The sequence below is a fragment of the Boleophthalmus pectinirostris genome, unplaced genomic scaffold (genome assembly GCF_026225935.1).
Source record: "Boleophthalmus pectinirostris isolate CB_2022bp ecotype Guang Dong unplaced genomic scaffold, ASM2622593v1 HiC_scaffold_9, whole genome shotgun sequence".
Classification (NCBI taxonomy): domain Eukaryota; kingdom Metazoa; phylum Chordata; class Actinopteri; order Gobiiformes; family Gobiidae; genus Boleophthalmus; species Boleophthalmus pectinirostris.
The window spans coordinates 13,456,762-13,481,170 of record NW_026571541.1 but is presented as its reverse complement, the minus strand read 5'-3'; the positions used below and the strand labels follow the sequence as shown (position 1 = coordinate 13,481,170).

General features: G+C 36.2%; 4 protein-coding genes across 4 annotated transcripts in view; 3 read left to right on the top strand and 1 right to left on the bottom strand.

Annotated features, from left to right (window-relative positions):
• Positions 1-256: 256 nt before the first annotated feature.
• Positions 257-5,617, top strand: LOC110162044 (transmembrane protein 25). Its single transcript, XM_020926910.2, has 8 exons — positions 257-308; positions 885-1,244; positions 1,701-1,991; positions 2,118-2,249; positions 2,325-2,358; positions 2,443-2,552; positions 3,785-3,853; positions 3,935-5,617. Exons 1-8 carry the CDS (start codon positions 257-259, stop codon positions 4,006-4,008), a joined length of 1,122 nt encoding a protein of 373 aa, XP_020782569.1. The 3' UTR covers positions 4,009-5,617.
• Positions 5,618-7,024: 1,407 nt separating this feature from the next.
• LOC110161941 (T-cell surface glycoprotein CD3 gamma chain-like) lies at positions 7,025-8,951 on the top strand. The gene is made up of 7 exons (XM_020926783.2): positions 7,025-7,180; positions 7,259-7,357; positions 7,458-7,478; positions 7,839-8,012; positions 8,097-8,240; positions 8,485-8,537; positions 8,614-8,951. The coding sequence occupies exons 2-7, from the start codon at positions 7,312-7,314 to the stop codon at positions 8,659-8,661; spliced, it is 486 nt and encodes a 161-aa protein (XP_020782442.2). The 5' UTR covers positions 7,025-7,180; positions 7,259-7,311; the 3' UTR covers positions 8,662-8,951.
• Positions 8,952-13,595: 4,644 nt separating this feature from the next.
• On the bottom strand, positions 13,596-17,013 carry LOC129412668 (T-cell surface glycoprotein CD3 delta chain-like). The gene is made up of 5 exons (XM_055167011.1): positions 16,754-17,013; positions 15,764-15,949; positions 15,553-15,693; positions 15,372-15,427; positions 13,596-15,023 (listed from the first exon to the last, which is right to left on the bottom strand). Exons 1-5 carry the CDS (start codon positions 16,815-16,817, stop codon positions 14,952-14,954), a joined length of 519 nt encoding a protein of 172 aa, XP_055022986.1. The 5' UTR covers positions 16,818-17,013; the 3' UTR covers positions 13,596-14,951.
• A 1,607-nt stretch (positions 17,014-18,620) lies between these two features.
• LOC110161996 (myelin protein zero-like protein 2) overlaps positions 18,621-24,409 on the top strand; it is a 37,882-nt gene continuing 32,093 nt past the window's right edge. The window contains exon 1 of the mRNA XM_020926848.2: positions 18,621-19,071. Coding sequence (XP_020782507.1) covers positions 19,023-19,071 — 49 coding nt within the window. The 5' untranslated portion in view covers positions 18,621-19,022. The remainder of the gene's footprint in view (positions 19,072-24,409) is intronic.

The following is a 24,409-nucleotide window of genomic DNA, read 5'->3' as shown; positions in this document are numbered from 1 at the left end:
AACTGTTGTTTGTCCCCATATGGCTTCCAGGGGGTCTAATTGATTATTGAACAAGGCTAAATACAAAAACTCTTCTCCTAAGAGGTTGCTTCTGCATATTTTATGAAATGGAACAACGTCCTCTATGGAGCTGATGACAGTGATGGATATTTGCAGTTTTAGACATACTTTTATGATATTTAAGCTGTATGAAGACTGTTGTAAATATTGTGTTCAGCAGGTAGATGTAGTGAGAGAGAGAGGAGCTGAGGACAGGATGAAGGGCTCTGCTGTCGTGCTGCTTCACACGCTGGCCTTATCCTGGACGGGTAACAATTCACAATTCTCTTTATATTTGACTTGGAGAAATATTACCTGTATAGCAGAGTTGTTGAAAGTTGAAACTCAGATACAAGATACAAGATGCAAGAATGGGTACTAAAAAAGTCACATCAACAAGACAGAAATGATCCTTTCCTGAATAAGTTTACCATAATTATTGAATCTGTCTATCTAGTATAAGACTACACATACTTGGATGACTGAGGGAATACACAAATATAAGACCACATGGTAATATAAAAGAAAGCACTATTATTTAATGTTAAAAATAACTTTCTACTTATTATTGTTGTGGTATTGGAATTGGTATTAAGTATCGATTTAAAGTTTAGTATCATGACAACACATATAGGTAAAATAGCATGAGTAACATACAAAGTAACTTCAAAGTAAATACCTTTTAAGCTACCTGAATTACAAAGACATATTAAAAAATCTTTCTTCTTTTGCATTATCTATTCTTTTAATATGCATTGTCCATTTAATAAATAAATGCAAATACAAAAATAATAAAGAATAAGATGAATAAGAAGAATAAGATGCTATTATTTTCCAATTCCCAGGTGCAGTTGAGTCTGGCCCCAAAATCGATGGACGTCAGCGCGCCTCTCTGACCCTGAGGGAGAACATGACTCACCGGTTCAACTGTCAGACAGACAGTTGGGACCCCCGCGCCCCTCCCCTCCTCACCTGGTACCTCAACGGGGAACAACAGCAGCAAATGCAAAGTAAACCTCCAACAAAAAGAGGCAAAAGAGTCATGGTGCCACCCCGAGACGATTTCAGAGACAGACCAAACACTCAACCCCCCAACAGCACTTTCTCTTTAAAAGTCCGGAGATGGGACCGGGAGCTGGTGTGTGTCGCCTCAAATCCTAAAACTGGGCAAAGTTATAACGCTACAGTCATGTTAAATATACAATGTAAGTCTTTCTGTCTGTGTTATTTTTGTAAAATTGTAAAATCAAAATATGTGCGATTGGTTGTCTGCTATACATGTCCAACCATGCAAAAAAATTACACTACAGTCTGCACCCTTTGCAGAAATAAAAGCTTTTACTATTTTACTGTATTAATTGCACTAAATCACCTTGAAAGACATGCTCCCTTGCTTTGAACAGGCTACCACTCCAAATATATGATTTGTAACTCAGTCAGGTGTTATGACTTGGTTGACAGACACACCACCTGAAAAGTTGCACAGTACTTATTTAAATCAGTATTGCATAATTAGTAAATTGTCAGTGCTGTGAATGCAGGTTGGTAAAATGGTTAATTTGTGTTTATTTACTGAAGCTCCCAAATAAGCATGTAATATAAGTCATGTTCGTTGTTAGTGACTATAATTTGAACTAATTTCCTCTCCTTTCTGTCTCTAGTCCAGCCGGAGATTCTCAAAGTCAAAGCCCAGTACAGTGAGACCGCAGACCCAGGACTCTCTTTGGTCCTGTTCGCTCTGGTCCGGTCCAATCCTCCGGCCACTCTCAGTTTCATGGACCAGACGGGTCATGTGGTCGCCAACACCTCGGACTTCCTCATCCTGGACTCCCACAGCTACCCCTGGTTAACCAATCACAGCCTGCGTGTGGCTCTGAGCAGCCTATCAGGAAACATGTCCCTCAACGCCGACAACAGCCTGGGAACAGCACAGAGCAACCTCACCCTGGCAGGTCAGTTATAACTATACTACATCCATTTCCATGCACATTTACTGTATATTCAAATATTAAACAATAAAAGCACTGAACTTGTTGTATATAGGTATTTTCACTACGCTGTTCTTGTTGTGCCCTCAGAGTTTCTGCAGTCCCGGGTGGAGGTGCCAATGTTGGGGATTGTGACCGGAGGAGCCATGGCCTTTATGGCCCTGCTCATCCTCAGCCTCATTGTGCTCTGCCTCATGCAAAAGAACAAGAGCAAAACCATCGGTAGGTCAGCTTCATAACACTTGACATAACACCTGTCCTTTATAGTTACTGAATATGAACAAATAAACATTTCAGAGGAGCCTGTGGAAATTGTGATGGCCACTAAGAGGTACTATCTGAACAAAAATGCTGTATTTATATCATAATTAGTTGTAGTCTATAGCTTTGATTTCCTTTTATTGTATTGTGCCAGTGAATCCACCACTTTGAAGACGGAGAAAGCAGAGAAGCCCCACATGCCGAGAGAAAACATGTCTTTACCTTCGAACATGCAGCTCAACGACCTCAGCACTTTAAAAAGAGGTAACACAAACATGTACTAAACTACCGTACAGGAGGTAGAGCCTAATTCCCAATGGTTTAGGTATATGGGTGAAATGTACTCCAGATTAGACTCTTAAGATTTTTTTTATTCCATGATTTATAATATGGTTAGAATTATACTCATTTATAAGTAAAAAATTGACCAAAAAAAGTACACCTACCCCCAAAATCTAATGTGATGTGTAATGTGAGTAGTTTAAAGTGGTGGAAATTGTTCTGAAAAGTTGTACTCAAGCAAAAATTCATTTACATAAAAAAATAAAATGTACTCAGTGTACAAAGTAAATTTGAAAAAAGCTCTTCAAAATAATAGTTACTACAACTGGGACTGGAACTGTGTCATGAACTATGATTTTAAATGTAACAAATTACATTGGATGAGTATATAGTGGAGTTATACTCAGTTACAATTACAAGTTCAAGTACAAGTAAAAAATCGACTCAAAAAGTGGAATTACCAAAGCAAATGTAATCAGTTAGTTTTAATTAACTATTTTCCCCTGCAAGGTCATGCACCATAACTGACATCCTGAGACCCAATTCAAATACTTTATTTTATGTAATACCCAAATTTCAATGGAAATTGAGGCCAGGTTCATAGTTCCACTCACATACTCACAATCAAGATTAAGATTTAACCTGGACTAGTTCAGGACTAAAACAGGAGGATGAAACTCAGGCTACATTTATATGATGACGGTCTGAACAGAAGACGCAAAATGGCATCACATCTTTACTTTTTATTCCGCATTTACACAAGAGTTTTTAGGAGGAAATCTGCATGCATACAGTGATGCAAAAATGTGTGGAATTTGATTGAGTATGCATGCCAGGCGGCTAGGTGGTGACGCCAGGTGATGTAAGTGACATAAACATGTACGCGACGTGAGCAGATCTGACCAGAGATTTGCGTCTTGGGCATTGTAGACGGAAATGCTATGGCAGAGTGTATTCAGTTTTTCCACTCTAGACGGTGGTTTCAAATTTTTGTGTTTTTAAGCCCCAAAAACTCCATCACCATCTAAATGAAAGGCACTTTTTATAAAATATTTTGTCGTTCTTACCCGCAAGCGTTCTCGTGTAAACAGGTCCATAATCTATCTGTGGACTTAACTTTGACTATGACTTTCAGGACTAAGCCACTTGAACTTGTTACCTTTCAACAGGCACTTTTAAATCTTGTTAACCTTTTTGTATGTTATCGACTGTAGTTCGAGACATTGCAAAACAACACAGTTTAGATGAGGAGGAAGATTTGTCCCTAGCCTATGCTGCCAGAGGTAAGCAAAATATATTATACATATTGTTTTTCTAGCACTTTCCTAGTACTTTCTTTGATTATTTTACTTCATTGGCCTCAGGTTTTGCTCGATATCCAATGGTTGGCTATATCTACAAAGTGAACAGCACAAGCAGTGAGGAGATCTGGCTCTGACAAAATACATTAAAGACTCAACTAATGAAAATTGTGCATGAGAAACTCCATTACTAACCAACAGGCCATCTCTGGTGAGGCTTACACAGAACTGCCAATCCAATCTACCACTCACTGTCCCTCTAAGCTGCTCAGAACAAGACAAAGGTAACACTGGGACACTTGTAATCTGTGGATACAGCAGTTCACTAACTGCAATTGTATGGTGTTCAAAAATGTCCTCATACAAGTCAGTTACAATGCTGCTAAGTGATGTACTACTTGTACTGCACCACTAAATCAACTTTACAATGTTTTGTCTTAGAATTAAATGCGGTTAGGTTGTGTTTGCACTTAACAATAAAGAAATTAAACTTTAACAGAACTTATAGATATTTCTAGGCGTGGCATAAATTCATATTATCTTTTTCACTTTTTGGCAGCTAACGGTGGGCTATAAATTTTTATATATGTTTACCTACCAATCTTCTTACTTTTTACTTTAAAGGAGCACTATGTAACTTCTGGTGAAGGGCCCACCACGTTGTTGTCTCTGTACAGATACTATTTTTACGTGGAGTGTTTCACAATGTGCCATTTGAAATATATATATATTAAAAAACACCTGTTACCCATTAAAAATGCAAGACAAATAACTTTAATGCCATACTGTGGAACACTCCAAGCAAAGCAGCATTTTCATGCAGGCAAGCAAATGGTGGACCCTTGACCAGAAAAGTTACACAATGCTTCATCTCTAAAGTGACCTTTAATTCTCACTCCTAATAAGAATCCTGAATAGGTGCAAAGAATACTGAATATTATTGTGTGAACACAACCTAATTGTCTTGTAATGATTGTCTCTGGACTTCTGATTCACAATAATGAACAATATGACCCCTGACATGGATTCCACTTCATAACCTGTGCAGATATACTTGCTCTCAAATATGTTGGATTTTACAACCTGTTTGTCTCTTTCCATTTGCCATACATTGATCTATTTCTTCTCCTGTTTTCACAATTGGTGTTGCTGCAAGTTTCAAGCACCAAAATGAAAAAAGCCATACTTAAACATACATACCGTACTGATTGTCTGTCATTTGTATGTATCTTCTTACCCATAATGCCCCAGTAACGGCATGCGCTCCTTGCTCTATGCTAACAGCTGAATATCCAAAAAAGTGTGCTCTGTGAGATTTGATATTTGACCTTATAGTGTCTTCAAATGGTGCATTATGAAGCTGTAAGTATTTGTATGTGGAAAAAGTATAGCATTAACTGTATGCACATGTCCAGTATATGTGTATTAAAGCATCTAATAAAGATTCTATTGAGATTTTGTCCAGTGAATCCACTCTGATACTTGAAATGACCACGAAACAATAGTATAACTACTTTAATAACTGCATGTACAAAGATGTATCAAGTAGTTGCAGTATAGATGGTCAAAATTATTACAATTACTTGAAGAGGTGGGTAGTACATGTATTTCTCAGAATAGTTTTAAGACCAGATAAGAGTCTATAAGTAGCAGACGTTTTATGTTGATAATATTAAATTATTGGAATTTTTGTGTTAGGTCTAATAGGATTTCTCATTTCTGTGCAGTATTTCATTTCATGTCCTTCCAATTACAGGATCTTCAATTTTAACAAAACCAGTACTTTTACATAAGTACTTTTTTGCCACTCTATCCACATTTAGGCACAAGTGAATGTACAAGAATGTAAAATCAAATTCTGTTCATTAATACCTTATACTACCTTTTACTATCAGTGCTTTTACCACTTTTCTGACTGTTGCCATAGCGATTAACAATTTAAAGTTAAATATTTTGTCTTTTAAATGGAAAAATAGTCCTCAAAATGTTGCTTGAAACTGAAACTGATGAATACTCCTACAATTATTAGAATATTAATTGCTGTTCCCAAGTCATATGGTCTCTGGTTTGACTGTTATTTACAACTTTATTCCTTTTCTATTGTGCAAAATGACACAATAGTTCCCCGATTTGCCTCCAGGTGGTGCTCTTACGCCTGCATTAGCTCGCGTGACTAAAGGTGGATAACATGCACATCCTTTACAGCATCAGTACTGGTTTCTGTCAAAAACAAAGTCATGACTTATAAAATACACTGACTTAGGTGGAATAGTGTAACATTTTTAGTGGGATTTGAGAGCAGCAGGTGCAGAACGAGGGGAAGTTTAAGCATGTTTTTCAGTGGAGTTTATGGCGGAGCAGGTGTGACTCTGGGTCATTGGTTTCTGTGGCTTGTCTTTGCACAGGAAGTAGTCAGGAGTTTGTCACAACTTTTGGTACAAATGTGATGATCGAATGGAAAAGGGAAAATGACTTCATGTTTGTAAATTAGTTTTGTCATAGAGGTTTACATTTGGCCAAAAGCCTTAAATTATACTGCTTTTTATGTCTGCTATATGGTTTTGAGCACCTTTTAATCACATCTCTATCATAGAAGAAAATTATACATTCCTGGTTATCATGAGTTTTAAGTTCCTGCTATATGGTGCCATTTTGAGGACAGTTAACCATTCAAAAGATTTCGTATTTGTATTAGTAGTAGTAGTAATAGAAGTTGTAGTTGTAGTAGTAGTAGTAGAACACAACTATAATTGGGTATTTCTCATTTATTTGTGATGTAACAGAGTATTTAAAGGTCCATTATAACTTTGCTGGTGGTGGGTATAAAGGCCACCTGCTTGTCTCCATGGAGATGTTGTTACTTTTCCTGGATTGTCCCACAGTACTGCATTATGCTTATTGATTTTGCATTTATTCTATTACAGGTGTTTTTATTGTTCTACCTTGAAAGACATGCATTCATTTTCTGAGAGCTCTCTCTATATATATCCTTTGCTTATAATGTGCCACAGTATATTTCAGATTTCATAATAGTTTTTCACAATACATCATTCCAGCATCAGTGATACAAAAGCTGTCATTTTTAAGTTTGACATTATAGATTTTTAATAAGCTATGCGTTGCTTTAGTACATATTTTGACTTCTTTGTTTCAGTGCTGCTCTATCCTCAGTAAACAACAATATACAACACGTCAATTACACAGTGTTAGACTCGTGCCTCCATTTCCTGTTACATCCCACATGAACATACAACTGTACAGACACACACTCACCGGAACTACAGATCTGTTCAAGAGCAACATTTTAAGGTAAGAACTAATATTTCACATTTTTGCTACTAATTAACATCATGCATTTCTAAACTATTATCTTTTATAATTATACAGGAATTGCAACTATCCTTTGTTGGGATAAAGTTAATTTCGGAAAGCTCAACACGATGAACAAGTTACACCGGACGTGTTTGTGGCTGTTTTTTCTCTCTGGTAAGAAATTATTTTGCACTGATGTTTTTCATTGAATATGATCTTTTAAAATGAATCAATTACTGTTTGACATTGAACAACTTATTTTTATTTCTTACAGTGTTGATCAAATGTGGTGCAGGTAAGACAAGTTCTATCACTGCTTTTACTTTAGGATTATTTTAGACTGAGCATAACATATATTGAACATGAAATTTACAAACTTCTTATGTTCTATGCTTTATTTAAGTTAATTGTGTTAAGTTAGAATAAAAACAAAGCGGTTTTGTTGTAATGTCCTTGTATGCATGCAGGCGTGAAGTGCATAGCATTTTGTGAAATAAATGTGTGATTGTTAATATCTTGAAAATGTATTTTGACAATTTAATTTTCAATAAGTAAAATGTACACATAGCAAAAATACTTTTACTGATTTTGACACAAGACTCTATAATGTTATCTTAATGCATTCTGTATGACATTCATTTTTGGTTTTCAACAGGAAATGGGATGTTTAAAATGAAAGTACAATCTGGAAAAGTTATGTGTCCTAATGATTATAAACTTCATTTAAACGATGTGCTATTAGACGGGTTAGAAATCCATGATAGCAACACTGGGGAGTATTTGTGTAAGAAGGACGGTACAGATACAAAGATATTTATCAAATTTCGCTGTAAGTTGACCCTTTAACACATCTTTTTGTATTAAGCTACTGCATCTTTTCTAGTATTGATTTATTTGACCCATTTCTTTGCAGCCTGTGATAACTGTGTGGACCTGGATGTTATGTCTATCACTGGGCTGATCTTTGGAAATGTGTTGGCGACATTTGTGATCGGCATTTCTGTTTATCTCATTGCTAAACACGGCCAGATCGGCACAACCACCATGAACAAGAAAGGTATAAGATCTGTCATACACTTCTTTATATCACTATTTTAGTATTTCTACTAAAATCCTGAGTGCAGATTATCTGTTTCTCCTCTACAATTGGACAATGATCCTTATTAAACCAACTCAGGCCTACACGTCCTTTATATTTTCTTTTCTCATTATTTTTATAATGATTATGATGAGAATGGTGGTGATTATTATTATAAAAGTTAGATTTTTTTGTCATTGTGACTTTATTGAATATTTTTTAGCCTCTGACAAACAGCCCCTTGTTCAACCTGATACAAGCGACGGTGTTTATCAGGTATGAAGCTACAATAATGACTTCTTTAAGTTTTCATTTTACATTTAATTTAATGCTTATTTGTTTATTTTTGCAGCGCTTGAGAAAAAACGACCGAGACATTTATAATGAATTACACAAATGAATTACTGTTACAAGCCATGCATTGATTTGCTTTGCATTTTATAATGGCAAGCTTGAGACGTTGCTAAGATATTTTAAACACAGATTATCCATTTCTTCCTCTGTTCCTTTGTAATAGTGCTATAAATTACTCTTTGAAATATATATTTTCCAGTCTGCTGCCATGTGGTCTGTATTATTAAAAATATTACAGTTTGGTGCACTTGTTGTCCTTCCTACCTTGTGTATAAGAGTTGTGGGGGATTTTCCATGCCTTTTCAGTTTTCAATAAAATGTCAGTGTAATATGTTACTGAACAGTTTCCTAGTAGTTATTTCAGCATTGTGCAACAGGGCTAAGAAAAGATCATGCAACAAGTGGCAACCAAAACCTGTAGGAGATGAATCAAATGTTAAACAACAGCTACAAAATAGAACCAAAACATTCACAATTTGAAAGAAGGAAACTCTCGTCTGTTGTGAGACAGCGGAAACACTTCAAAACTTTGATCACAACAAACGTGGCTCTGTTCAAAATCTCACACTGAGAAGCAACTTCAAACTGTTTAAAATACTCACTTTAAAACACACCTCTGAACACCATCCATGAGTACACAACACTACACACAACCACACAATGACACTGTGCGGTGAGGCAGATGTTACAGCTCACAGCGTGGGAGAGCGTCACTGATGGTAAAGACAGAAGTTTATTAAACCTACAGGCAGTGAGTGGGTGGCAATGTGTGAAAAATTACTATAACTAAAACTTGACATAAAAACAACGATAAACAATAAATAGTCCATAGATTGCTATTGCAAAACAGATTTTGTTACACTAATAAACTAATAACATTATGATCATACAGATGAAATCATAGTGAGTTGTTGTTAGACCAGGGCACACATTGCACCACTGTAGCCTGAACTCATAGAAAACTTGTTTAGTTTAGCTTAGTGCAGGGGTGTCCAAACGTTTTTCAAAGAGGGCCACACTGAAATTTACAGCCACGTACTATTGGACGATTAACGTGATCTTTTAAAATGTTGCATTCGACATAGATCTGACTGAGATACCACACCTGAATTGGTTTATTAACACAAACCATATACAAGAGACACTTTACACCAAATTAACTAAATGTAGATTCCATGTGCAATCTGTGGGCAGGTTAACAAAAAACTAAAAAACATCCATGCATTCTCCCATTCTTATATTCATAAACATAAAACTGCACATGCATTTAAGTTTGTCTTTTATGGATCTGCATTGCGGGGGAGGTTTAAAGGGCCTATATTATGCCATTTTCTGATTTAATATGTTCTAATGTTGTATCATCAAAAACAGACCTGGAGTTGTGCTTTGTTTTATTCACACATGTTTAGCGTTTAGCGCACAAATCCTGCATATTTAAGCTTCTTCTCTCAAACAAAAAACGCCTTGTGATGTCGTGTCATCATACAGAACATGCTCCACTGTGTTTTTAGACTCCATAAACCTTTGCTGGAATAAAGTAGCTGTTAATCTGAAAACTATCACACATAAAAACACAAGGAGAAACAGAGCATTTTGAGCTTTGGAGATGTAGACACTTATAATGCAGGATTTTGTGCATGAATAAAACACAGCTCCAGGTATGTTTTCAATGAGGTAACAACATTAGAACATGGCTAAAAGATCACAAGAGTCAATTTTGCATAATATAGGACCTTTAAATGATAGCATATATTGTTTGATACACAGAATATTTGTCCTGTTCATTTGAGGGGTTAGAGTAGAAGTGGATGACCGCAGAGCAGCTTAGAGAAACCCCTCTCCAGATCTTCAGTCAGGACTACCAAAGCTGGAGGAAATAAGTGGTTGAAAGATGCTGTGGTTGGAATTAAAGGGGGGGAGGGGTTGGGCAGGTAGCTGTGTGGTGTGGGTTAGTTGTTGCAGAGGTAGTCTTAAGAGGATCATCTTTAGGGCTCCATGATTTTGGTATGAAACAAACTTAATTGCGATTATTCTGAAAAGTAATTTGTGATGTTTGAAAAGTAGGTTTAAAAACGAGGGTGCACATAGTGAACAATTTGAAACACTGAAGTATGAACTGATAAAGTAACACAAGAATCCCATGCATTTCAGAACATGTTTATAGAGATCTCAACTACACATACAACCAGTTTTTTAAATAAAGTATTTGTTTTTTTGTTTTTGTTTTGTTGCAGAGGACATTCTATTATCTAAATGACTGCAGCGTTTGTGATTTGATTAATGCACCAACTCAAATATATATATATATATAATATCTAAAAGGCTTAAAAACTGTGTTTTGTGTTATGTGGAGTAAGCATTTATTATTAGTCTGTCTACATCCCCAAAGCTAAAAAAAAAATAAAAATAAAATAAAATAAATAAATAAAAATTAAAAATTAAAAAAATTAATAAAAAAGCATCCAAATTAAAGTATTTTCACCACTTTTTTATCAATTGAAAATTGACATTTGTAAAACAGAATTTGAGTTTCCTAAACAAAATTTAATCTCAGAAAAAATACCGTTTTTCATTCAAAACTGATCGATCATCTCCCAAAAGCACATTTTACCATGAAAATGTTCAAACTCTTGTCATGTGTTTTTCTGTCATTTGACAGAGCAGCTCAGAAACTCTCAGTGACTACAGACAATCACTGGTTTGGTGCAGTCTGACTCTGGGGTTCACACGTTACACACTTTGAATTTTGGACTGGAAAAGCTTTGCTCTTTTGTCTAAAATCTGTGTGTATTGTATCATGTAAAATATAAAAGTACATTACCAATTGCAAAGTAGATTTTTGCAGTGTTTGATCAAATTTTTTTTTTTTTTTTTTTGTTTTGTAGTGGAAAACTGAAAAATGTATAAGAATTGCATTTACATCAATACTACTTTTGTACTGTAAGATGTAATGTGTTCTTGAAAATCAAACTGTCAGAACTGTATGTATCTGAAAGTACATGTACTTATATGTACTCAGTGTCTGTACTCAGTGTGTGTACAGTGCTGAGACCCTTCTCCCTTTTTGACACACGTGTGAAATCCTTTCCTGTTTGATTTTTGGTGCTCACAAATGTTGATTTGCCGTGTTTCTATATTGAAAATGACAGTTTAGAACAGACCAATAGTATTAAAAAATACAAGCTCAATTTATTGATCATATGTGTGTGTGAATGAGAACTGTGTCAAGTGTTCTGAGAAAAAGCCTTAAAACTGTGTGAACTGATGAGAAATGTTTCCAATGATATGACCAGCTGTGCTGCTGTTCAGATACATGTTTGAATCAAATGATCAAATTAAACTAGTGTAAATGTGCTTAAACAATTGAGAAAAACTGTATTCTAGTGAAGGTGTATGGTGTTTACAGTTTTTCTCAAGTCGCTTTGGCACTGTTACATACTGAAAACTGACATTTGCAAAACAGCTCACACAAAATCCTAACCAGAATTTTAGTTTTCCTAAACAAAATTAAATCAAAATTAAAGCAAAATGCAGTTTTTCGTTAAAACAGTTCAATCATTCTCCAAAAGCAAGTTTTACCTTCAAAATTCTCAAACTGTCGTCATGTGTTTTTTCATTAATTTAACATTGCAGCTCAGAAGTTTTAGTCCTTCTCTTAAAGACCATAGAGAATGACTGATTTGGTGCAGTTTGCCACTGGGGTTCCATCTTTACACAGATGAATTTTGGACTGGAAAAGCTTTGCTTTTCCCCCCTGTAACCTGTCTGTACTGTTTTATGTAAAATATAAAAGTACATTATCAATTGCAGAGTAGATTTTGCAGTATTTGATCAAAACTATTTATACAAGAAAATACATCAACACTAATTTGTTCTGTGATATGAAATGTGTTCTTGAAAATCCAATAAGGACTGTACGGTTCTGAAAGTCTGTATGTAGTCTATACATGTACTCAGTGTCTGTACTCAAGGCTGAGACCCTTCTCCCTGTTTGACTCATGTGTCAAATCCTTTGCTGTTCGATTTTTGGTGCTCACAAATTTTGATTTGCTGTTCTGTTTGAGTTTCTATATTGAAAGTGAGAGAGTTTGGGCCAAAGTCCTTTACTATGTAAGAACAGAAGTGTTGAGAAAACAAGGAGAATTCGCTGATCATGTGTGTTTGTGAATAAGAGCTGTGTCCAGTCTTCTGAGAAAGAACCTGAGGACTGTGTGAACCAATGACAAATATTCCAAATGATGTGACTGCTGCTGTTCAGATACATGTTTGAATCAAATGTTCAAACTAAACAAAAAATGTGCTAAAATGATTAAAAAAATAAAAAAAATAAATAAAAGAAAAGCACAAATATATTTTTTGATGAGGAAATAGGATTATGCTATCAGAATAGCAATGTATGGACCCTTTAAACAAAGGACCTCTTGGGTGAACATGTCTGCACCAAACACGTGCATGTTTCCCAAAAATAGCATTCATACTTTTATATTATATAGGCAAATATTTAAATGTTATAATCTATTTTTATTACTCTTCAAAGTGCTGTGTTTACAAACATACAGGGTCAAAGTCATTTCCCTCATTGAACAAAAGTTTGTCTAATTTTGACACTTATTTCCACTGTAGAATATTTACAAAGCTGTTCACTTCTAGGAAACTGTGTCTGACTTGGGTTTTTATCACTTTTCCATTGAGATGTGCTTGGTAAGATATCAGATGTTCCACCACTTTTCAGTCATAGACTTACAGACGACAGAAAGAGGCATTTTCACAGTTGACAAAAGACAAAGTGAAGTTACGGAAATGATCTGAGGCTTCGAACAATCGCGTGGTTTTAATCTATATGTGCATCTGGCACCTCTCGGCTCTGTTTCCTTTTACCAAAATGATGGTCTTTGTCGGATGTAATGCAATTAATAGCAGATTATCAAGGTGCTGAGTAAATAATACAAATAAATGCACACAAAAGTTGTAAAAAGCGTTTTATTATTTACAATGACATCAAGACAGAACAGGGAATCAAGAAGCAGTGTTACAATGTGGCATGCTAGTTGATATTAGACCTAAATGAATCAAATAAACTCATAAACTCTTGTACATTTGAATATGTCTGTGCTCAGAGAAACAGTGGGTAATAATAGTTACCACATCAGGGAAAATGAGATGTACAAAAAAACAACAACACTGCTTTTAATATAACATAAGAGTCTAATCCAATATATACACAGGCATTAGACATTCAGTGACCCTTTACATATGTACACATATAAGAAGACACTATTGATACTTTGCAGCTGATGTCATCAGCACTCCCTGGTGCTGTGGTCAGGGCCGGACTGGGACCAAAAAACGGCCCTGGACCTTTCCCTGAAAAATCGGCTCACGGAAAAAAATTGAGGAGTGGGGGCGTGTTACGGCAGCCCCAATCGGCCCATGGTCAAATGGCTATTCTGGACTTTTCCGGAACGCACAGATTGCCAGTCCGCCCCTGGGTGTGGTGCTATCTGTGGGCACTGCTCTGTCTGAAGCTCTGTTACATAAATCTGATTTTAATCTAATTTCTAAACTTTGTTTTATCACAATCTGACCATAAAGAACCAGCTGGAACGGCAACAAGTGAACTGATTTGTGCTGTTAAACAAGTTTCTCAAAAATAAAATTTTGGTCTCAGGCTAGCTAGCATTAGCCTACAGTTTTTCAACCAAAACCAAAAAAAAAAAACAGAAAACCAAACACCTAAGCAGGACCATGAACACTTGTATTGTACACTTGTATCACAGGCTCCTGAAAATTTTTTAAAAAATCCGTTTTATGTTTTTTTGTTGAGTTTTCAGACTTAAAACATTTTTGTGTGCATTGTGTTACCATGGTAACTGCTGAATGTTTTGTCTATAGAGATACATATAGCACACCCACAGTGTGACGTCACGGCAAAGTATCAAAAAGTATCAATAATACAATAAAGATGAATTACTGTATTGTATCTGTATCTGTATCTGATAATCATTTCTAGAGTGTTCCTGATTTAGGGTGTCAGTTTTATTACAGAGCTTGTATTTGTCTTTTGAGAAGTAAATATCACAAGCAAACTTGCCAATAATTTCCAAATTTCAAAAAGCTGTGTTTCTCCAATCCTTGCTCTCCTTGTCTTACTGTCCATACTAACAGACATCACTGTGTTTACAAAAGGTCCACCAAAACTCCCAGCCCAGATATTTTCAGACTTGCAAAGTGTCCCTGTCTGTGTTCAGTACATGCAGGACTCCAATGACCACGACCGCTGAGATCCTCTTCAGTTCATTAGATGTTGTTAAATTGTCCTAGGCAGTGGTCCTGTCTCTATCCTGTCTTGCTAATGGATGGCTGGATATGAGAATAGGTGTCATTGGAGCGAGTGTGGTGGCTCAGAGGCTGTGAATACAAACAACAATGAACACAAACTGAGGTTTTACACTGGATGCCCTCCCTGAAGCAAAAGAACTACATTAACTTCTTGGGTTCATTCAGTTGGAGGTGTATTTACTTTACTGTCTTTAAAAAGAACCCAGGAAATTAATTTACAATAAAACAAAATGCTAATTTTTTTATTCAAGACTCAAAAACTCAAAAAACATGAACTCGTCAAAAGTGTCAACATGAAGATTTTTCTGTATGTGGCTATAACTTGGGTTATATGTCACTAATATACAGTATGTGGAATTTTCCTTTGTATCGTCACTATAATAGACCCCACCAATTGAAAATTATGCAAATACTTACAGCATAAGGAGAACTATGATCACTGAGGGGTATGTTTTCGAGTCTTGTACGGCCAGCTGTGGAAAAAATAAGGTCAGACAAATACTGTATATCTTTAGAACAAGAATATCAAAGAGACGTGCACACACATTTGAATAATAATTATATAATTATAATGGTGATAGTATGCTCCAGTGCTTACCTTTAGGTGCATGTTGTGGTCCTGCAGTTTTCTTCTTGGTGCATTTGTAGACCATTATCATGACTATACCTGTTACAATCACATCCGTAACAATGACTACGGCTAAAACAACGGCATCCAACTCGAAACAGTATGTACAGGCTATAAGAAAGGAAACATTTATTACTATTAAATACAGGATCACCATCAGTAACCCACAAGAGTTACTCACCTTTTCCAATGATATAGAAGTAGTAGGACTCTGAGTCATGTAGACAGTGGTATTGTTCCTTGGGACCAATGAAATTTTGTTCAAGTGTGGTATCAGTTCTGTTCATACTTTTATGACTGCCATCAAACCATTCTCCATTCCCAGGACATGTCAGCTTAATTTTGTCCATCCAGAAGGTTACATCACCTTAAAACACAATAATAATACAGACGATAATTGAGAATATGGAACATTGTGAGTTTATGCAGTGGTAAAGTGGTAAAGTTGCCATATCAATAAAAGAAACCCAGAAGTCCATAAAAAGACATAAAAGATGTGTACGTGTTTGAAATGTTTAAACATGGCTCCTGACACACTGATGGACAACTCAACACTACTCATTGTGGTTTAATATGCAAAAGGCAACACATAATGGCCCTAAATAAAAACTCTGTTACCAACTTTTAAACATGTAGAATGGAATTAGGGATGTCACAATATACATTTTGTGTAGGATTATTGTGATAAGACATCTTTATTGACCATAGACCAAAATACAGTCTCTATGTACAGATAACCATTCTTCTATCAACTTTAAGAAATCAAACTACTGATTTATATCTTATTTCACTAATGTGCTGAGTCAGATAGTTGAGTCCATAGTTTGACTTTTTTTTTTTTTTTAGAATAGATTAAAATTGAACTTACCTATTTTTTCTTACACTGTACAATTATTATTTTACAGTTTGGTTTAGATCAACTTGAATCATTACAATGATACATTAACTGATTATCTCTACATCTGTAGAATAGTTAGGTAAAGTTGGCACGGTATTCACAGATAACCAGTTGGATGTAGATGTACTGAAGTCAAAATTAAAATAACAGTGAGTAGTTTGACATGTCTCTATAGCAGTCTACAAATGCCATTAATGTAAACAAATGCAATAAATTCATGACTGTATAAATAGTAACAATAGATGTTTTTTTGTTTTTTTTATAGAGGTTTACCTTTTTTTGCTTCCACTGTTGCTATGACGAGCAGGACAACAGCAAGGACGGTCCGGGAGATCATGTTCAATTATCTGCACTATTTTACCAAAGGTTTCAGAGTAAAGTTAAATTCGAAATAGGCAGGTTGAGAGTTTGGTCTCAGTCTTGTGTCTGTATGTCTTTGTGTGTGACACTCACAACATGGTGTACCACACACAGGAAGTGAGGGCTCTCATTTTGAATTCACCTCAAAATGAAGGCAGACTTTTGAAACCTACATACGCCAAAGACTATGCATGCAATGTTTGATTTTATAGAAGTTAATATATTGACATTGAACATCTTCTAATTAGAAAATGGACTAACAATGTTTTGTACAGGCTAAGTTAATGAAAGGTAGAAATCAGTTGAGAAATTATGCGATTATATGCTTCCATTTACTATTAAAGTGGCTTAATTCTGTCTGCTGGGTCTCCTCCTATAAGCTACTGTAGTATTTTTAATAAATATTACGCTATTTATAGTTTTATAAATTGATGTGCAGACTATACATGAAAGTAACAGAGCAAATTCCTTGTACAAAGTAACTTATTTTAATCATGTTCAAAATACAGTGTGAAGGTTTTATTCATTAAAGCACTTTTCTGCCCTCTGGTGGTTATAGCCAGTAACAACATGCTTAAGGCTTTTTGAACCCTCCTACCAAATCGAATCATAGCTAATAAAGTATTAATAAATGACTAGACCGATCAATTAAATTTGTGAAGTCATACTCTACTGTTTTGGATAAGTGTTAAGTAACGTTTCTGGTGAAGGGCACGTCAAATGCTTGTCTTCTTGGCGATCTTTTTGTTTTGTCTGGGATGTTTCACAGTATGGTATTAAACCTTTCTATCTTCATGGAGACCAAACCAGACCAAATTACAGGTCAGATCTGTGGAGAGGCAACACTGCTCAGTCAAAATGCCTGTTTTTTGAGCTATAAAATTCATTCCAGACAGAGCAGTGATGACATATCCAAAAAGTTACATAGTGCACTTTTAAGTTAGGCAATGTTGTAGTTTGCTTCCTTCCTCCTTGGAACTAAATGAGTGCTTTTTTAGAAACTGTTAAAATGAGCTGCTAAAATCTGTGCTTCCTTTTATGAGTATGAGTTTAGCAATTGACTGATCAACATATTTTCCGGTATGTCTGGGTGCCTTTTTTACTGCCACACTTTGCCACCAAATCCTTTCACTTTGCGCGCTTGTAAATGATTGAAGAGAGGGACCCCTAGTGGTTGCATAGTTATAAATACAAACTCCATCATCTAAAACGTATAACCTGTCATTCTCTAATTTATGTGCACTGGGAAACTTTTCAATTAGAGGGCCCTCCAGTTACTTGTCTTTATGAAGATGTTGTTGCTTTACCGCCAATATTTCAAAGTATGACATTAAACTTTTCAATCTCCATAGAAACAAGAAAGAGGCGCCACCAGGCCAAGATCTTTGAAGCAGTAACCCCCACTCACAGTAAGACGGCAAGTTTTAAAGCTATTTTAAGCAATAAAAACAGCCATAATCGAATAAATGCATTTTACATAGGTTTAATACCCTACTGTGGAACATTACAGCAATAACATCTCCATGGTAGCGGACCATCAACCTAAAAGGTTACGCAGTGCACCTTTAAAGCTGAAAAATAAAGAATGGTTCTAACCATTTTCGTACCATGAATGGCCAAAGCTGTTACTAAATCGATCATAACTACCGTTAATTCAGTTATTTCATTTCCCTATCCTAGCCTATCCCTCCTTTGTTAACACTTATCTGCACTTCTTTATTTTATTCCGTAATTTCCATGACGACATACGACATCATGCGTCACGTCGCTGTTGAGACACGGCGCCGGCTCATGCATGTGCGCGAGGTGCAGGACAGGTTAGACGAGCGCTTAAATCAGTGCCAAGATGAATAGTTAAGACTAAAGTCACCTTCCCTATCGGAACATGTGGCACAGATGAGGACTCTCTCAGCACAAGCAGACACTGTACATTTTTACTCCGCCCGCAAAAAGTGGTGGGAGGGTTTCTGAACAGTTTGGCAGTGGCGAGTTGGGACGTGTCTTTGGAAACTGAAGGAGTCAAGGTGAAGAGAGGGATTTTTCTGTTAGATATTATACATTTTTGCCACGCGTAAAGACGAAAAAAACATCAGTTTCTCGTTTGGAAACTGGGGGGATCCACGGAGGAGTTTGTTGACACTCAAAGACTATTGGCATTCGTGTCTTCTTTTTCATCCTTCCAATGTGCGCCAGCGGGCTCTATTTTGTCCTGTTTGGACTTGCAGCTTCAGGTGAGAGACCCTTTGTTTATGTCTGTATAAGCCAAAAAAAAACTACATATTTGTGATTCTCTTAATAATCCACTGCCTTTTTCCAACAATTCTGTGCGTAAAACTATATTTAATCGTTGTTAATATGAATAAACAGGAACACAATCTCTCTTTCATCCACAAAACTCCTATACAATCTCATTTGGTTGCTCGCACCATCTCAAAATCTATTCCCGAGGAGCAACTAAAACAATTTACCGTAATAACCCACTGTCATTTTCCTCTTTTATCTGACATCCCTATACAAATCCTACGGGGAAACTGGACTCAAAACAGGATGTGCACTTATAGACACTTCAAAGTAATAGAGAAATCACTCTATTACCGTCTATCCATTAAAGCTCCTTTGAGACTTTTTGCTCAAACATGTAGCGTCCGTTGTGCGTCAAAGGAAAGCAGACAATATAGGTCAGAGTAAATATCCCACCTTGTTCCTGTAATCGCCGCAAAACCCATAAATTAGACAATAACCGTAATGTGCGGCATATCCACTTTTCCACGTTGCATTGTTGTGGTCGCTTCCCCAGCATCCGCGCTCGTTCAGTGCAAGGGCGCGCGGGGGCCAACCTGCTTCCCGTATCAGACTGATGGAGGATGTTTTCCAGCGCACATTTCACATCTCATCTCGTGTATTAATACTCTAATAGAAAGCACTTGTACATCATAATGAATAGACAGCTCAATTGCATTTAAATACGCCTGGATGTTTAACCTTGAAGTAAGCTGTGTCCAGTAGCCTCTGTTAAGTGGATTATATTGATTGCCCATTCATCCCAAAGCACAATGTGGAGAAGCGGCTTATGTTTAGAGCAGCACGTGTCCAAAGAAATCATCCACAGACAGATATGTGATAGTGACTGACCCTGAATGGAGCACGTTACTAGATATGCCCTTTAACTCATCTATCTTATGTTAAAGCTCCTATATTACCCACAAAGACTCTTAAGCCATATTTCACCTCTTCAATAACATACCAGGAGTTATGTTTTGTTTCATTCACACATACTTAAGTAAGCCTGTATTATTAAGACGCCTGCATTCTCATAACTTAAAATACTTGTGATGTCATAAAGCAATCATTTTCATCTATCTTAAAACGTTTGTTCAGTGGAGATTGGCAATTCCAAGTCGGAAATTATCCAAATGATTCCAGTAAACGCGTATGAAGTTGAAAAACACAGTGGAGCACTTCCTGTATTGCCACATGCCATCCCAAAGTGGAACACAGTGTTTTCTGTTTGAGGGAAGAACTCGGCCTAAACATGCAGGGTCCATGCGTTAAACATGTCTGAATAAAGCAAAACACAACAACATTATAACATAGATCAGAAAATAATATATATGCACAACCAGTTATTCAGTCTTACCTTATGCAAACATCAAACCATCACTTCTCTAACTATAAGCATGACTAGAATTTAGATGTTCTAAGATGTAAAATCACAGCACCTCAGGGATCTCTTTGCACATATGTCTTCGGCTGTTCTTGTCAAACATACAGTATATTACATGTTTATTATGTATTCTGCCAATGGCTCTCACAGTCACAGAAACTTTACGTCAGCTTTATTAAAATTCACTTTTTTTCTTTCTATTTTATGTCTAATATTTCAGAATAATGGATCATTGTGCAATATCTCTTTTTTTTTTCTTTCAGTACCTTGCATAAAAACTTGTATAATTGAAATGTTATGTATAAATGATAACACATGAGTGAGGTAAATACATATCTGGACTTGCCATGTTTTGTTCATGATCGCTGTGGGGTTTATTAGGTTGGCATATCACTGGTGCAAGATGAAACAGGCCTTGTCACAGCTGTGTCATAAAGCTGTTCAGTTTGTTAACACATTCAACCTGTCAATATCATAATGTTTTTTAATGAGGGCATTTGAGTTAATGTTGCTTTTCTATGCTAAAGGTGCACTATGTAACTTTTTGGTGGGGGTCCGTCATTTGCCATTGCTCTGCCTCGACTGTTCCATAGATTGACATTAAACAGCTCTACCATACATTTAATAAATTACAAGTGGTTTTAAAGCTCAAAAATACCTAGAAAAACAGGCAATCTGACTGTGAGCGGGGTTGCCTCTCCACAGATCTGACCTGTAACTTGGTCTGATTTGGTCTCCATGAAGATAGAAAGGTTCAGTCCCGTGCTGTTCTCCATGAAGACAAGCATTTGATGGACCCTCCACCAGAAAAGTTGCACAATGCACCTTTAACTTGTTGTCCTTGTGCAGCTCATTTAATCTTTGAAAAGTGAAACATGCATACTTCTCAGACTGTTCTAGATATTGCGGTTTTAAAAACTTAACCAGCCTGTCAAGCTCCAGGAAACATGTTCAAAGTCACAGAAATCACATGTCTTATTTGCTGTTCAGTGAACTCCGGGTTTCACTAAATGCACTGTTCTGAGGATGTTTTGATTGTTGAAAGTTCCCAATTCGCAGCCAAATGTAAAGGGCCCATATTCTGCTAAACTGACTCTTGTTATAATGCTGTTACCTCAGAAACAAACCTGGAGTTGTGTTTTGTTTTATTCACATGTTTGAGTAATCCTTTATGATTAGTCTGTCTGCATCTCCAAAGTTCAGGATGCTCCATTCCACCTTGTGATGTCATGAAGCAGAAGTAAAACACAACTCCAGGTTTGTGATGTGACAACATTATAACATGGATCAGAAAATAGCGTAAAATGGCTCTTTAATAGCGATTTTTGGTCACACCCGAGTAGAGCTGTAGCCTGTAGCTGTAGCAGACAGGCCTATTTGCCAGTTCTACAAAGCATTCTTGAATATAATCCAATTAAATCATAAATCTCAAATCTAGGAACATTCGCAAAGCTTGTCAGAAAAATAGTAATTTGATATTTTTTCCGAAATCGTGCACTTTGGTATGCATTACAACTGTTCTATGGCCAGATGATGGAATGAAACATTTTAACACTGTACCAGTAAATCATCTGAAACACTGCACTGTTACTGGAGCTTGTGCAAGGAAGGTCTCTCTGATTGGATGACATGTTAATGAGTGAAAACGTGCACTGACCCAAAACAATCCATGGCTCAATGGGTCCTTTGTATTTCATGGTTCCACGTTTTTTCACAAGTGATTGGACCAAACAGTAATAAGGTATGTGAGTACTCCAAAACTGGCCTCTGCGTTTCCTGTTTTCTAGCATAAATTAACCAGTGGAGCTGCACAATTTGGGGAAACTATCTAATTACATTTTTTGCTACATGTATTTGCAACATGTATTTGGGAATAGACTTGTGATTTATGTTTTAATAATAGAATTCTGTTCAAAGTTCACATTTTATACGTGTTGTCTAGAAGAATTGACAAAAAAGACTGAAATATGAACTGACAAACTAATCAGATCTGAACATGTTTGCACAGATCTAAATGACAGGGTTAGCAGTTTCTATGCAGAATGTGACTTTTTAGTGTTGATTAGTATTTTATGTTCCAAAGAGGTTCATCTGGTCGTCCGATATTTTATGTTATTACCTTCGCCAAGGAGGTTATGTTTTTGCTGGCGTTTGTCTGTTTGTTTGTTTGTTTGTCTGTTAGCAACATAACTCAAAAAGTTATGGACCAATTTTGATGAAATTTTCAGGATTTGTTGGAAATGTGAAAAGGAAGAACTGATTTCATTTTGGGGGTGATCTGGAAGAAATCCTGGATTCGTCTGTGATCACTTTTGAAATTTGTGAGTCTTACCATTGACTGTCAGTAAATGGGGCCAAAAATTTTGTTTCTCAAGTGAGTCGAAACTCTCGTCTTGATCTGAAAAAAGAATAACTAACTCTGACCAAACCCGGATCAGTCTTTGGAATATGAAAGAGGGTCCCATTGTCCATCCCTGAGTGAAATTTCATGGGGTTTGGTCAATAATTAACAGAGATATTGAGAAACAAAATTTTTGGTCCCATTTACCACAATGTTAACTAAAATTTCAAAGTGATCTAGAATCCAGGATTTCTTCCAGATCACCCCCAAAATGAAATCAGTTCCAACAAATCCTGAAAATTTCATCAAAATCGGTCCATAACTTTTTGAGTTATGTTGCTAACAGACAAACAAACAAACAAACAAACAGACAAACGCGGGCAAAAACATAACCTCCTTGGCGGAGGTAATAACATAGAATTTTATATATTTTTGATGTGTAGCATAGATATTTAGAATCATTAACAAATACTGAAATACTGTACTTTTTAAAAATATCTGGTTTTTGATACTTTAGACAACCCTACTATCAACCAGATCCATTCATTTTACTGGAGGAAAAAGACACAGGGGGCTGGTCTGTAGTTTTGGGTTACATGCAGTTACTATAGTGGTCTTGTTTCTGCTTTGGCTGTGTTGTTGTTTCAGTGTCATTTAGAAGTGGTTTTATCAGTGTTTGGTCTGGCTCTGAAAGTACAGTTGAAATCCCTGAGGACCAAATGATCAGATTGCAATGAAAAACAAATCCAGACTAGGTTTATGGTTTACCAAGATAAACTTGTGATTTGCGTTCAAGTATTTATTCCATGGTGACTATGACTTACACCAATACTGTTATTGTTGAATGGTCTTGGTCTGCCTCCAAACCAGTAACCATTCACTATACAGCTTATTCTGCCAGGTTTTTTTAGAATACTGTGGTCTGAAATCCTACAAAACACACAACTTCACAGTTCAGACACTGTAAATCCCAGTTCTGTTTTCACTTTGGGGCAATATTTTTGCTGTAGTTAGGACTAACTGTAATGTTTTTCATGTTTTATAACAAGTATCTTTCTGAATTTTGATCTGTTGATACTTTGCAGCTGTTATCAACATTCTCTGGAAATGTGATGCTAACTGAAGCACTACTGTGTCTGAAGCTCTGTTACTCAAGCCTGACTTAACCTGAGCTTTATTTTAACACAGTCTGAGCAGAAGGAACTGACTTGTTTAGAACTAGAACAGATGAGATGATTTCTCATGAAGTCTCTCACACATACAATTAAAGTCACTAACTAGCTCGCATTAGTAGTTTTTCAGTTAGTCACTCTCACCTTTTGTTGAAGGTTTTTGATGAAAATCAAACTCCTACACAGGATTCAGAATGCTCACACTGATCACAGTTTTCAGAGAACTGCATTTATGTATTATTTTATTTATTTATTTGGCTGAGTTTGCATTGTGTCACCATGGTATCTCTTAAATATTCCACCATACAGATACATGTAGAACACCCCCAGTGTGATGTGACTGCAAAAGTATCAATAAAGACTTTCTCTGCAAATGTTGCAAACCATGAATT

Coding starts and splice junctions, on each gene's coding strand:
- LOC129412668 (XM_055167011.1), bottom strand. CDS start 16,817: ATGATCTCCCGGACCGTCCTTGCTGTTGTCCTGCTCGTCATAGCAACA. Junction 15,950..16,753: donor AACAGTGGAAGCAAAAAAAG/GTAAACCTCTAT, acceptor TTGTGTTTTAAG/GTGATGTAACCTTCTGGATG. Junction 15,428..15,552: donor ACCACAACATGCACCTAAAG/GTAAGCACTGGA, acceptor TTTTTTCCACAG/CTGGCCGTACAAGACTCGAA.
- LOC110161941 (XM_020926783.2), top strand. CDS start 7,312: ATGAACAAGTTACACCGGACGTGTTTGTGGCTGTTTTTTCTCTCTG. Junction 7,358..7,457: donor GTGGCTGTTTTTTCTCTCTG/GTAAGAAATTAT, acceptor TATTTCTTACAG/TGTTGATCAAATGTGGTGCA. Junction 7,479..7,838: donor GTTGATCAAATGTGGTGCAG/GTAAGACAAGTT, acceptor GGTTTTCAACAG/GAAATGGGATGTTTAAAATG.
- LOC110162044 (XM_020926910.2), top strand. CDS start 257: ATGAAGGGCTCTGCTGTCGTGCTGCTTCACACGCTGGCCTTATCCTGG. Junction 309..884: donor GCTGGCCTTATCCTGGACGG/GTAACAATTCAC, acceptor TCCAATTCCCAG/GTGCAGTTGAGTCTGGCCCC. Junction 1,245..1,700: donor AGTCATGTTAAATATACAAT/GTAAGTCTTTCT, acceptor TTCTGTCTCTAG/TCCAGCCGGAGATTCTCAAA.